The 14,416-nt window shown below is 46.0% G+C and overlaps 1 protein-coding gene across 2 annotated transcripts in view; it reads left to right on the top strand.

Annotated features, from left to right (window-relative positions):
• The window catches only part of Apba2 (amyloid beta precursor protein binding family A member 2), a 64,729-nt gene that overhangs the window by 7,360 nt on the left and 42,953 nt on the right, over window positions 1–14,416 (top strand). For both annotated transcript variants that reach the window (XM_035441385.1, XM_035441386.1), the window contains exon 2: window positions 13,885–13,965. In XM_035441385.1, coding sequence (XP_035297276.1) covers window positions 13,885–13,965 — 81 coding nt within the window. The remainder of the gene's footprint in view (window positions 1–13,884; window positions 13,966–14,416) is intronic.

The following is a 14,416-nucleotide window of genomic DNA, read 5'->3' as shown; positions in this document are numbered from 1 at the left end:
TTCTTCAACAGCCTACCCTCTGGGAACTAAACATTCAAATAGTTGAGCCTATAGGGGCCATTCTCATTCAAGCAGCCACAGGTGATTGAAGCCCTACAAGGGATAAGCAGCTCCCCCTTGTACAACTAAAAGGGCTGACCTTTGCTCCCTGGGGTTGCTCACCTGTGCCCTTGAGGAACACCAAAACAATCTGTCCAATGTCAAAGATACTGTTCTATGGGTGTGTGTGGTGGCAGGTTCTCCACGTGGGCTGCCTGCCGAGCAACTGGGTTGAGCAAGTGCTATGTAGCTTGCTTTGGAGTGTCCCTTGCTTCTGCCCTGTGGGGTCTGTTGTGAGATAAAGCACCCAAAAAAGTCCTTAGAGCAATGTAGTCCTCTGGGCCTTAGGGATTCAGGCTGTTCCCTGTGTGGAACCTTAACGTCATTCCGTTGATAGCATTTGGTTTACAGGCTAGTTCAGCAAGCTGTACACCATGGGTCCAGTGAACCAAGTACATGTTTGGATTATTTGCAGTTTTCATGATTTCTCTTTATCACGAACCCAGCAGTGTTTTCTAGCAAGAGCCCTCTGATAATAGGAAAACAAGAAAATCAATACCTCATAGCCAGCTTAATACAACAGCTAAAGTGAAGTGTGATCCAGGGCCTTCAGCCACACTGAGTGTCACGTCCATCACTGTTCAGTGCAGAGGTGTTCTGTCTGTGACATTTCACTGAGACTTGTTTTGTAAAGGACTTTTTTCAAATCGCCATGCGAATGTTGGTACCAAATAGGCAGAGAGTGCTACCTGCATGCCTGACTTTGACCTGCTCCTGGTGGAGCTGGCAGTACCATGCACATTCTGGAAGAGTATCTCACCATGTCTCATCTGGTGGTGTGAGAAGCAAGAATTAGCTCCCAGTATATAGAAGAGAACAGAGAGAGGAGCTCAGGGGATTGCTAGCATCTAGGCACCTCCCTGGTCTGCATGCAGTGGCCAGGAAGGGTACAGAAGGGGCTTGGAAGAAGGGCTTTAGTGTTTGTCCTGGGCACAGAGGGTGCAAACTATCCCAGTTCAGATGCTGTTTTGCAAAGTGCCAACGGGACAGGGATTTGGGGGGCTCCTGGGGATCTCTCCAGTCTTTGGAGGACAGGCTCCTCGGGCCCTTGGTCTCTGTGGAGGAGGACATCTTGCCTCTTCTCTTCTACAGACTTCCTGCAACCCATCCTCCCCATCCACACACGCCTGTGTTCACTCATGCCTTCTGCATCTGCCTGTGGGCTGATTTCTGTAGCCCATACTGGTTGCACTGGGCCCTTATTTCTTGTAGTCACCCTTCTCTCAGGGCAGTGTGACAGGGTGACCTCTGTACCTACTTTAATAAATTCCCAGGATTGTTTTGAAAGAGAAATCCTGTGAGTGCTGTTTGATGTTGTTGCCTGCCTCTTCTCAAAGAGCTTCTGAACTTGATGCCTGGGGCATGTTGGCCCAGCCAGCTTTAAAAAGGGCTTGGTGATGTGTCACCAGAGGTGACTGTTATTGTCAGGAAGCGGTTCACTTAGCAGAAAGTAGGAATGTGGACCGGGATTTGGAAAACTCTATTAAAGTCAGGGTCTAAACTATGTTGGTTTCCAGAAGTTAATGAACTGATTTTTTATATATTCTTTACTTTCAGTGCACGAGTTAAGGGAGTTCAGTGTTCTAATTTCATCATGTATACAGTGTAGAATGGCTTAATTAGACCATTCTTGATTCTTTATGATAATTGGCAGTGCAGGGACTGGGGAGATAGCTTGGTGGATAAAGCACTCAGAAGGCAAAGACACGATCCTCCAGGCAAGCTGGCTAAATCAGCTGAACTGGCAAGCCCTGGGTTCAGCAAGAGACCCTGCTCCAGCACATCAAGTGAGAGCCATGGCTCAGTATCAGAATCTGGCCCTCACACACATGGGCACACACAGGCATGTGCATTAGCACGAACGTGCCCCCACCCATGAACATGCTCACATGCATGTGTGCATACAGACACCTCACACATGCAGCCTCCAGAACTGTCAGTCTTTTCCTGATCCCTGTAGAGAGTTCAGTGTGTGATGTTTGAGACTCTACCTCCCACAGCCAGGAAACCCGGATCTCACCTTATGATCTAGAACATTTTGGGCAGGTTTCTTGCACTGGCCAAACCCAATTCCAGGGTCTAGGAAGGAATATGGACTTGAACCTGGGTGCTGATTGAGTGTAAGGGGTGTATGGTGCTGGCCCTGATGATGATGGCAAGTTTTATTTGAATTTATTGCTTTATTTTTAAACAAACTTTTTATTTTACATACCAATCCTAGTTTCCCCTCCCTCCCCTCCGCCCATTCTCCCCGCCTTCCCTCCCCGACCCCACTCCCATCCACTCCTCAGTGAGGGTAAGGCTTCCCATGGGGAGTCAACAAAGTCTGGCGCATCATGTTGAGGGAGGACCGGACACCCACCTCCCCGTATCTAGGTTGAGAGAGTATCCTTCCATAGGGAATAGGCTCCAAAAAGCCAGTTCATGCACTAGGCATAAATCCTGATCCCACTGCCAGTGACTCTATAAACTGCTCAGGCCACACATCTGTGTGTCACCCACATTCAGAGGGGCTAGTTTGGTCCTTTACCGGTTCCTCGGTTGTCAATCCAGAGTCAGTGAGCTCCCACTTGCTCAGGTCTGCTGTTTCTGTGGGTTTCCCAATCATGGTCTTGACCCCTTTGCTCATAATATCACTCCTCTCTCTCTACAACCAGACTCCTGGAGCTTGGCCCATTGCTTAGTTGTGGATCTCTGCATCTGCTCCCATCAGTTACTGAATGAAGATTCTATGATGACAGTTAAGGTAGTCATCAATCTGATTACAGGGGAAGGCCAGTTCATGTACCTTAGAACCTTAGCTGGGATCATTCTTGTGGATGCCTGGGAATTTCCCTAATGCCAGGTTTCTTGCTAACCCCATAATGGCTCCCTCTATCAAGACATCTCTTTCCTTGCTCTCCCTTTCTGTCCTTCCCCCAACTGGGCCATCTTGTTCCCTCATGTTCTCCTCCCTCTCCCCTCCTATCATTTTCCCTTTCCCTTCCTCCCCTCCTCTCCTTTTCCCACCCCTCCTCCTTCCCTCTCCCCTCCACATTCCTTATTTATTCAGGAGATATCTATTTCCCCTTCCCAGGGGGATCCATGTATGTCTCTCTTAGGGTTCTCCTTGTTATCTAGCTTCTCTGGGGTTGTAGACTGTAGGCTGGTTATCCTTTGCTTTATTTACATCTAATATCCACTTATGGGTGAGTATTGACCATGTTTATCTTTCTTGGTCTGGGTTACCTCACTCAGGATTGTAACTGCAGTGCTACAACACTTCTCACGGATTAAGGCAAAGGGTCTGAGGATTTAAATAAAGACAAGATGTCGGGTCATTCATGCAAGGAGAATGCTCTTTAATGCAAAGGAGGGAAGGCTTATATACCAGTTATCAGGCATGGTGGGAAACTACTCAGGTCAGAAGTTCATGTTCTCAGGTCCTCTGGTAATAAGGATGGGCAGATAACAGGAACTTGCATTCAGGCCTTATCAGGAGGAGGGAAACAAGAAGTAAGCTCCTAGTCACAAGATGGTCAGCAGATCCCTATGAGGGAAGGGCCCAACACAAGATAGTTTTTTTTTATAGTTCCATCCATTTGATGATGGCAAGTTTTAAGTCTAGGGGAGTCTTCAGTTTGGAAGACAGGCCATGCTGGCCAGGAGCTGGGGTTTCCAGTGGAGCAACATGGTGGCCTTGCTATCAGGGTGGCACAGGGAGAGGTATCTGATGAGGTAGGACAGGAGGAAGACTGAAGCTGTTCAGAGCCCCCAGAGGGATAGGGTTGGGTGAGTGCAGCAGCTGCTCCTCTCTGAAGGTCATCTGGAGTAGTTTCTCATACCACATCTCCTCAGCCTCTTTCCTCCCTGGAGCCCTGCATTTGGAGGACAGGAGACACCCATGGCTTCTATAGCTGCCCTGACTTTCTTATGCCTGCTTTCTAATGGAAGAAGTGATGGGAACCCATACTGGCATCACAGACGTAAAGCTGAGCTTTTTCACTGACTTCAAATGCTTCCTGAGGTTCTCTTCACTGTGGGCACCGTCTTACCAGTGTCCCCTCTTAAAGTCTGTTCTCCTTCAAAGCCAACTCCCCTCACAGGTCACACTGTGTCCTGGGATGGCTGGTTCCACATTCCCTCCCACCCATATAGATTGGTGCCTGTCAAGCACTGAGTTTGCCAAAGTGAGGATGGCCCTACTACTCTTTCGTTTCAGAACTCATTGAAGGGAGGGAGATATGCCCCCCAACTTCCTTGTCTAGGTAGAGCTGGGTACTCAAGAAAGATGCCCACCACAGTGAGGAGTTCCAGGCAGAAGACAGACTCCAGCATGGGTGAGAAGAGGGAGGCTTGGGAAAATAAGCTCATGAGTGAGGCTAACCATGGAGGTTCATCTTTCCTCAGCATGAACTGGACCTATAGCTCTGATGTTCTGTGAGCCCAAAGAGGAGACAGGGAAAGACAGAGGATCCGGATTGAGGATGGTGATGAGAAGGAGACAGAGAGTGGTCATTGTGGGTGAGGAGCAGATCTAGAAGAGAATTAGAGTATAAAAGCCAAGGGCTAGAGACACAAAGAAGGTCAAAGTCATCAGGATAAGCATGGGAGGGCTTTTCAGCAAGAAAGTGCTTCAGAGCTGTGGCCACAGGGTCCCCAGGGGCTAGGTGGAGCAAGGTGGTGAGTTGGGAGGAAAGAGAGTCACCTTTGGAAATGGAAAGAGGGTACAGGTAGTATCTACAAGGACTTAAAGGAGGGACCTGAAGAGACAGCAACAGGCTGGAGAGGGCGACCCATTGCATCTGTGATATTTACTAGAGTTCTACTGATTCACCAGTGCAAATGGCTGCAGGTACATGACCTGAGGCAGGGAGCTGGTCTCTCTGTGCGTGTTCCTCTCTCTGTACATGGTTGGCTCCTGTCCATGGCCCACAGCATCCCACAGGGCCTCATATTTACCAGAGTCTGGACCAACAGACTCCAGTTGACAAACATGGTTAGTCACATGACATTGCCTGGGAAGTACCCGTTTCCACACAGTAATTTTTAGACACATCATCTGTTTAGAAAGGAAGTCAGCACAGATAAAGACGAAATGTGGAAATGCATAATGTCACACATGGTGTGTTCACCTGAAATGTGACAGTGTGACATGGCAGTCATGGGATTTCACCCCATACCATTCATTTACTTTCAGTGTTAGATCAGACACTAATAAAGATGGGGCTGTTGTAGCAAGGCGTTCAACAATAACTTCTAACCACATGCCAGACAATGTCAGACAGCATTGGAAAACAAGCACAACCCAGGCATGTTGGGAAAGGGTGTAGGTAGGGTGGTGCCCCTGGAACAGATGGTGACATCCCAAACCTGCTGAATCAAGTTTACCCACCTGTCCCATGGCTTACTTTACTAGAATGTCTACCTGCACAGGAGGGAAGCTGGCGTCTCTCCACCTGAGACCAAGCCAAGGTCCAAACAGTTGGAGCTGAGAGATAGCCACACTTAAGTTTCAAAAGCTCAATGTCTGCTTCCTCTTGTTTTAACTGCTGACAAGTATGCCAGGAGTGCTCATGGTTCTAATTGGTCTGAAAGCCAGCTATTGAAACCAGGTAGGCACTGTCCTTGGTGCTGACACACTGCAGCGCTGCCTGGTGGTGGCCTGCTCTGCCTACAGCCTGGCTGTGTAGGATTGTGAGCCCACACTGGATGATAGGTAGGTGGTTGGGAAGCTGCTGATCCAAGAAAGCAGTTCATGGAGATGACTCTGGCTGTACAGACACTGCTGTTGGAGGAGACATTAGCCATTCAGCCTCGTAATTCCATTTGGCTTGTATGCTGCCTGTGAGACCCGTGTACCCTCTCTACTTTCAAATGCACCCTAGTAATGCTCAATGACACTCCCACACAGCACTGCTTCTCCTCAAAGCAATTCTAGAAAACAGCTGGGAGACATCTGTTACTGACCCTAGGGTGGGAGATATTGATTTTCGCCATAGTGCACTCCTGCATAGACTCACCAACTCAAGAGCCTCAAACTGAGACCATTCCATATCAAGGCCAGGACTCTTGAGTGTCCAAAGCCTTTTTGTTACTCCTCTCTTCCTAGTCTTTAAAAGCAGAAGCCCTTCCTTGCTGTGATCTACCCGCTTCTTCATTTACATACATACATACATACATACATACATACATACATACATAGTGTGTGTGTGTGTGTGTGTGTGTGTGTGTGTGTGTGTGTGTGTGGTGTTGGGGGTGGAAACTTATTACCTTGTACATGCTAAACCAGACTTGCACCTCTGTCCTCCCTGTTTTTCATTCATTTGTCCCTTCCTCCTTCCTTCCTTCTTTCCTTCCTTCCTATCTGGGTATGTAAAAGACAGTATGACAGCCATTTTCAGAAGTAGTAGTCAGTCTTCAACAAAGGAAAGATCACCCAGTTCTCAAAAGCCAAAGACACAAAAGCAGCTGTTTCTATTGTTTAGTAGCTCATTAACTTAGACTTTCACTCCTCTTTCCTTTGAACTTCAATAAGAATGTGAAAAACCACAACTTCTACAACATGGGCAATCTGGCTTGTGGGGAGAAATCATGGCCTGGGATTTTTGGATCATATGTGCCTCAGTTATTGTGATGAAGAGACAAAGAAAAGCATTTACCTACAACTGACTTTATTCATCATTTGCAACACACTGAGCCCTACAGACAGTAAGCCAGGCACAAAAGGACAAATCCCATGTGACTGCACTTCCGTTAAGATCCCTGGACAGGAAGTAGAGTTGTATTTTCCAGGGACTGGGAGAAGTTTGAGTGGAGAGCTGTGGTTTAAGAGGTATGGGACTTTCAATTGTGTAAGACACCAGGAGAACTGGGTGTGGGTGGTGGGGAATATGTTCAAAGCTACTCAACTTTACACATTAAAATAATGGCCTGGGTAAACTTATTTTCTATTATAGAAGATCTTTGTGTTCTTAATGGACTTGAGTCAGTTTGGTATATCAGTATCCAAGCTGAGCCAGTCTAGATGTAGCAGCCAGAATCTCTCTCTCTCTCTCTCTCTCTCTCTCTCTCTCTCTCTCTCTCTCTCACACACACACACACACACACACACACACACACACACACACAGACAAGGTCGTTTAGGTCAATCAGATTGGTTTAGTTAGAAAAACAGTAGATGAACTGCCCACCCCTATTTAGGTTGTAGACACAGGACATGTATGTGGCCGTGAGGTAGTGGGCTGCGTTTTAGACAGTCTGTGAGTGGCTCAGCACTTCCTGAGTTGGGAGGGAAGGATCCCTTTCTCTCCCGGGTCTTGGGTTGTGCCCAGTATTGGACATGATTTCACCTTGGCAGGAGTGTCACACGAAAGATTATTTAAAATGTTGTAAGCACAGACAACTGACAAAGGGGAGTGGCCACCATCACACCCTGCTGTGCACGCACCAGCACACAGACATGCCTTGAATTACAATGGGTTTATATTATATTAGGTCCAGAAGTCTTAGTGTGGAAAGTTGTAAGTAAAAAAAATGCACAACCATGTTCCCAACACCAGGGCCTAGCTGCACAGGATGCTGTGGATAAATGTTTTCTGCTCCCAACTGCGTACCTGACTGGAGCTGTGGCTTGCACTGTTGGCCAGAATCCTGACAGATGACTGAATTGCATGCTTCCTGTCCTTGGAAGGTCCAAATCCAATCTAAAGTATAGTTCCTCTTAAATTCATGTTGCATTTGCACCAATGTAAAATTAAAACAAAATGGAAAACTCTGGTCATAAACGGGGGCTCTCCTATCTTGTAAAATCTAACATTGAATGTTAATTCTACTCTTTCTCTTCCCACAAGCTTAAGAAAAGCAATCATTCCATTTTTACATTCCCCAAAGCTTGGCAGAGAGAAGCTAATTGGATCCTTGGTATCATTTTACTGTTCTATCTGGTGAAATGTCTTTTAAATTCTGAATCATGGGATTTAGCTTTAGCGTCAGGTGCAGTAGGCAGTCTCTGTGAGTCTGAAGTCAGTTGCTTATTATTGAGGACTAATCATATTGACTGAAGCTGGGGACTCTTTTTCTTCTTCGGATAGCACAGCTCTGCCAGTAGTAATTCCATGCTACTCATGCCAGCCCACAGGGACTGCTAGGAGTTAAATACAGAAGACATCCCCTGGAAATTGCAATCTAATATTGACATAGTATTGGTCATTGCCGTTCTTTTTGACATGGCACCTTTGTTTCGTTCCCCTTTCAGATGTCAAGGTAGTTTTCTCAGAATGTGTGCACAAGGCTTGAGGCTAAGTGCTAGGCAGCTAGGGGGATTCAGGGGATAATCCAGGACGGGCTCCTGGGAGGACTTCAGGTTTGAGCTGTGGATAACTGCAAGTGATTGCTTTGGAGCCCCAGTGGGTTGTTACTATTAAAATCTGTCCATACAACTTCTTGCCTTCAGATTATCAGGAGGGAAGACTGCAGCTGTTTATGGCTAACTGGCAGAACCAGTGGTGGAAGGAGCAGTGTTGATACAAAACAAGATTTAAGGAGTGAGGGAGGTGAGATATTCCTGTTCAAGACTTGATCAGAACCAAATAGGATTCTCCCTTGCTATGTAGTATGCATTGCCTTGAGCCATGGAACGCTTGTGCCCTCTTGAAGGTCCTTAGTGTGACCTCTTCGAATGTGAGGCAGGTGCACCAGTTATAAATATGTGGTGGGAGGTCTGTGTGGCCCACCCTTTCCTTTGGCCGCCCCTTCCACTTTGCCTATATGCTGAAACTGGAGGGTGACCGTCATGCAGCAGGGCACGGCTAAGCTGGACTAGGTCCTGAGTCGTGAAGAAGGCAGGATGTTTAGACATCTAGAGGGCTGTGCTCACTCTCTTGTTGTTTACTAGTTTCATTTCATTCATTGTTTTGGCAGTGCTATGTGTCTATCTCGAATCCTCACTCATGCTAGGTAAGAACTGAACCACTCACTGCTGTACACTGTCAGCTGCCATTAGTTTGAAATTATAGTAATACACACATGATAAAAAATTTGACATTGTGACTAATTTGAAGTGTGTTCATGTGGTGGAGCATGTGGTGCCTATCCCCCAACCGCTAATGGACGTTTGGGTTGCTTCTATGACTAGTGTCAAAGGTGATGTGAGTATGTGTGTGTAAGTTTTCAAGGACTCTTTGTGTGTGCGTGAGAGTTCTGTGGAGTGTATAGGGAGGAGCAGAATTTCTAGGCTGTATGATCACCAGTGTTTGTCTGTACAGTAGCAGAATTTTCCATCCCCACGAGCAGTCAGTGAGTGTTCTGCTTACTCTGAAGTTAGAAAAAATTTAATAGTCCTGATCCCGTGTCAGGTCAGACTTGGCCTCTCCAACTCCCCAAGTCTAATCTCCAAAGGACAGCTTTTGTTCACTGTAAATCTGCTTATACCCTGGGTTATCCCATGGAAGTGTTGGCCAAAACCATAAGTCCAGTTTCCATGTTGCCTGTGGAATGTCAAAGGTGGGGTCCCCATTGCGCATCTTCCTATACTTAATTGGAAGTGCCCTAAACAGTGCAGAACACATAAACACTTATTCAAGATTGGCCACTTGTGGACAGGACAGTCCCTTCACAAAGGAGGCATGCAAGGGTGAGTTTAGAACAGATGGGATGATGCTCTGAAATGTATGGCAGTCCACCGTCCTCCACTGCCTGCGTTCCACCAGGCTCTTATGGGAAGACCACAAGCCATAAGCAGATGCTGTGTCCAGTTGGTTATGCTGGTCTGTAGTGGAGAGGATCTCAGAAGGTCAGGCCCAGAGTCCAAAGCTAGAATGGAGAAAAGGCACAAGTCATCAGTCCCTTTAAGGGTGGCCAGATTGACAGATAGCACCATAAAAGGCCCCTTTGAATTGGAGAGCTGAAGATGTGTCTGGAGTTTGAGTTTTACAAGATGAAAAGATGGTGCCAATAATTACCCAACATTATAAATGCACTTAGTGACACTGAACTGTATGTGAACATAATTGAGAGGGCAAATTTTATGCAATGGAAAAACTGAAGTTCAGGCAGATGATGGATTTTTTTTAGCATAATGTGTTTAATGAAATGCTTGGCGTAGGAGGTGTGCGGCCCATCCTCCTCCCATTTACAGACCTACCTACAGATTTTAGAAGACAGAGTCTCTGACCAGCTTGTGGTCCCTAATGTGTCCGCTGTGACACTTTTACAAAGTGTCATACAAAGATGATCACCCTATGGGAGAGACTATCACAAGAATAAATACCTTATCCCAGTCTCATTTTCCTCAAGGTAAATATTACATGAGTGGCCTGAGTAAGAGGAATGGAGAAAATGAATAATAGCAGAATCTTCTTCCTGAGCCCCGTATGTGTCAGAGGGTGGATTCTCAGGGCTTTTGAAAGAACATGTTCACATTCCTGAGATAGACCCTGGCAGTCATGCTTTTGGCTTGTCAAAGCTGCCCTTGTGCAGAAGAACTGGCCTGACCCGCTCGAGTCGGATGGAGGAAGAAATCTTTGTAAGGATAGCAGATGATTAGGGCTGGTTGGCTCTCCTTTAAAAACAAAGTCTGAAAAGGTCCCCAGAGGACAGAGTCGTTTGAGTCATCCATGAGCCCTGGGGTTTGTCTGTTGCAGGGTCATGTTGGAGGGGGAGGTGACACAGTGATATGCTGTGACTTCTCCAGATCTAAGCTGATGTTGTCTGTTCCTAACATGTTTGTCATTCAGGAGAAGGCTGTTGTTCCAGATGGCGTGAGCTGAGTGGGTGTGAGCTAGTTTGCTATGAGTTCATCTTGAGCAGTGTGGGTTATATTACTGGGTTTTCAGTTGAGTTGAGCAGACAAATCAGAATTGACACTTTTCAAAATGCCAAACTTTATTTTGCACCAACTGGAGCCAACATATTTATTCAGATGATTTATTGGCATTAGTGTTTTTATTAAGCATGTTTATCTCTGCACTGAGCAGCTGTCCCTGGGTTCCAGCATGATCACCCAGTCTGTGCCACACCACACACTGACTTGCTACCCTCAGAACTCCACAGTGGGGCTGCTCCTCCAGAGAGCGCATTTCCCTTTACGAGCTTTGCACTAGCATTGTCTGTTCTCTGGTGGATAGTTGATGGTTTTGGCCACTGGCTATAGGGAGACACCGTAACCATGCCTCCTAAGGGCTGGCTACGGATGTGCCTGACCACACCTGTCTGGGTGTGGTCAAGGTGAGGTCAGGATGATGTTAGGTTCTTAAGGGGCTGCAGACACATAGGAGCTCCTTCTCTCTGGCCTGGCTGCCTTGCTGCCCCTGGCACACTCTGGCTTGTGTTTGGCTGGTGTTTATCTGAATAAAGATATCTTAACCATACAGACTATGGATCAGCTCTCAATATACCTGGCGCCCAATGTGGGCCCTGCTCTCTGGGAGGTCAGGGAGGGCCTGGTTAGGGCCAAGGGAGGCCCCAGTCTCAGACCTTCCCAGGGGCCAGGGAGTGCTGAGCACTCAGCACGTTGCCCCGCGGATAATCTTCCTCCACCCACCTTTATGATTGTTAATTTTGGCATGTGGCTGGCTGCTGTAACCAAGGGGGTGTCCAATAAGATTTAGGGATCACCTTTACCCAAGAAGCAGGGAGCCCCAAATTCAGGAGGCCCCCAAACCATGTGAATTTCACCTGGCCTGTTTTAAACCTGGGGAGGGAGTACAGCCCTCTGTGTTCCATTCTCCATATCTGATATAAAGATTCATCTATCCATTTATCTGAAGTTTAGACACCACCCCAGCTGTAGCATGTCCCCTGGGTGGACATCAACACCAGATGGATTTTCCTTAAGAGAAACATCACAAGCCCACCCTCCTTCCTCTTTGAAAACAACCCTGGCTGTTTATAGAAAGATGTTGTTGTCATGGTGATGAGCAGCCCACTTGGGAAAACATTGAGGAGATGTTGACATGGAGGAGGAGCAGTGCCCAGGGAAGACCTTGATTTTCCATGACTGCTCCATACTGTAGCCCAACATCAAGCAGGCTCAGGGGAGGGCATAGGGAAGGAGTTGGTGCTTCTCCTGTGCCCCCTGGCTAAGTCATGAACTCTAGCCTAAAGTTACTCAAAGGCCTAATGGCTGGCCTGTTTCAATCCTGGGAAGGGAGTGCAGCCCCCTGTGTTCCATTCTCTATATATGATATAAAGATTCATTCATCCATCTATCTGAAGTTCAGACACCACCCCATCTGACACCACCCATGTGTGGTAGGTTTTGTTTGTTGCTTGGTAGTTGCTTTCTGGAGGGCTTCTTGGGGATGAGTAGAGCTGGTCAGCGGCAGGAGGCAGAGTAGGCCTTCAAGGAAGGGAGTCCATGAGGGAACTCATGTACTGGATCTTCCAGGTAAGTCACACTCTGGATACAGCTAGACATAGGAAGATGCACTCAACAGTGTATTGATGTAACTTCCTGTTATTTGTTATTGTGTCATCATCCTACTTCTTGCTGTTACTTCCAGGAAGTCCCATGACTTAAGTTGCTGCTCACCAGAGCTGTTTGGTTTAGGTGGCGACTTTGGTACCTTGGATCTTGCATTTGTCTTCTGCATGGTGTAAAGAACTAAATGCAGAAAACGTACCTGAAGTGTTAAATTGTATTGTTTGAAGTAAGGAAGTTATGGGTTTAGATCATATTTTAAGAGGAAACTTAATGTTTTTTTTTGTAGTAGTAGTAGTAGTCATAGTAGGTTGGCTCATTTGTATTCATTCTCACTCAAGAACCTAAATTTATTCTAAGAATAGATTTTTAACTCTTGAACAATGTGAGAGGAAGGTACCACCATGGAAAATACTATAGAGAATCATCCAAAGAAACTAAATGGATTCAGCCTCTGATCCAGTGGTTGTAATCATGGGTGTGGGTCCAAAGGAAACAAAAATGAAGCCTCAAAGACATGCTTACACACCCCATGTCTTAGCAGCATTACTTGGAGTAGTCAAAAGGTGGGAGCAACTCAAGCTTCCTTCAATGGATGAATAAAAAGAGTGTACCATGTACACTGTGGAACACTATTCAGCCTTAAAAGGGGAAAATCTGATAGTATAACATGGATGAATCTTGAGGACATTGTGCTAAGTGAAATAGGCCTATTGCCAACAGATAAACACTATGTAATTCTATATATTCCAGGCACTTAAAATGGTCCAATTCATAGATTCAGAAAATAGAGTAGAAGCTTCCATGGCAAAGATGACTGGGGAAAGGGGAATTGTAGTTGGGTGGTTGCTTTAAACATTTACCTTTATTTTTACTTATTTGTTATGTGTCTGTATGTGTATATATGAGATCCCATAAGTTCAGAAGAAGGTGTCAGATCCCTTGGCACTGGAGTTAAGGGCAGCTGTGTGTGGATTCTAGGAACTGAACTAGAGACCTCTGGAAGAGCAGTACACCTACCTAACTGCCTAGAAGTTTCTCCAGCCCAGGTTTCAGTCTTGTATTATGAAGTGTAACTTGGAATGGATGGTAGGGATGGCTTACAACATGAATATACTTCATGCCCTTCAATGGTACACTGAATATAGTTCAGGTGATAAATTATGTGCTTTATTAAAATGAAAATAGTAGTAAATAGTAAAAGTTAATAATTAAAAACTTTAGTATATAAAAGTATGCATAGTCATTGTATAGCAGTTTAATTAAATGTGTATGAATACTAGGACACATGTATATCTTATAAGATTGAATCTCATTGAATATTTTTTTTTATCTGAGTTCACTTTTCTACTATATAAAAACATAATCAACTTTCTGGTTTCCAGGTTTGCAATGGCTTGGAGCAACCAAGGAAGCAGCAACGCTCTGATCTCAATGGACCCACTGACAATAACAATATCCCAGAGGTAATTTTCTTCTAAAGATGGGAGTTCTGGACCAGAGTTCTCATGATGGAGTTACTGGCTGTGTTATGGTCAGTTCACTCTTCTACTTCTTGTACCACCCGGGATATGGGAGTAGGAGTTCAGATCAAGCCAAGCTGGGACCACTGTCTGAGAAAGAGATGTGGGTTCCCTGTCCTGGGAGGAGGAGACTCACATATCCTGAGAACTCACAGTTTCAGTGTGCACTGTGGGTGCCTTGCTGATGGTGTGGTGCTCCCTGATGATGATGTAGGGATCCTTGGTGTTCCCTGATCTGGTAGAAATTCGAGGGTAGATTGGATTTCTCAAAAGCAGAGTCATTGAAATTTAGGGTGGACACTCATTTTTTGATGGCCTTCCCTGTGCCTTATAAGTGGTCTATGAGCATCCCCACCCATTATATAGATACCAGCAGTCACTATACCTCAGTTAT

This window comes from Cricetulus griseus, chromosome 3 (assembly GCF_003668045.3).
Source record: "Cricetulus griseus strain 17A/GY chromosome 3, alternate assembly CriGri-PICRH-1.0, whole genome shotgun sequence".
Taxonomy (NCBI): domain Eukaryota; kingdom Metazoa; phylum Chordata; class Mammalia; order Rodentia; family Cricetidae; genus Cricetulus; species Cricetulus griseus.
This window is presented reverse-complemented; position numbering and strand designations above follow the sequence as displayed.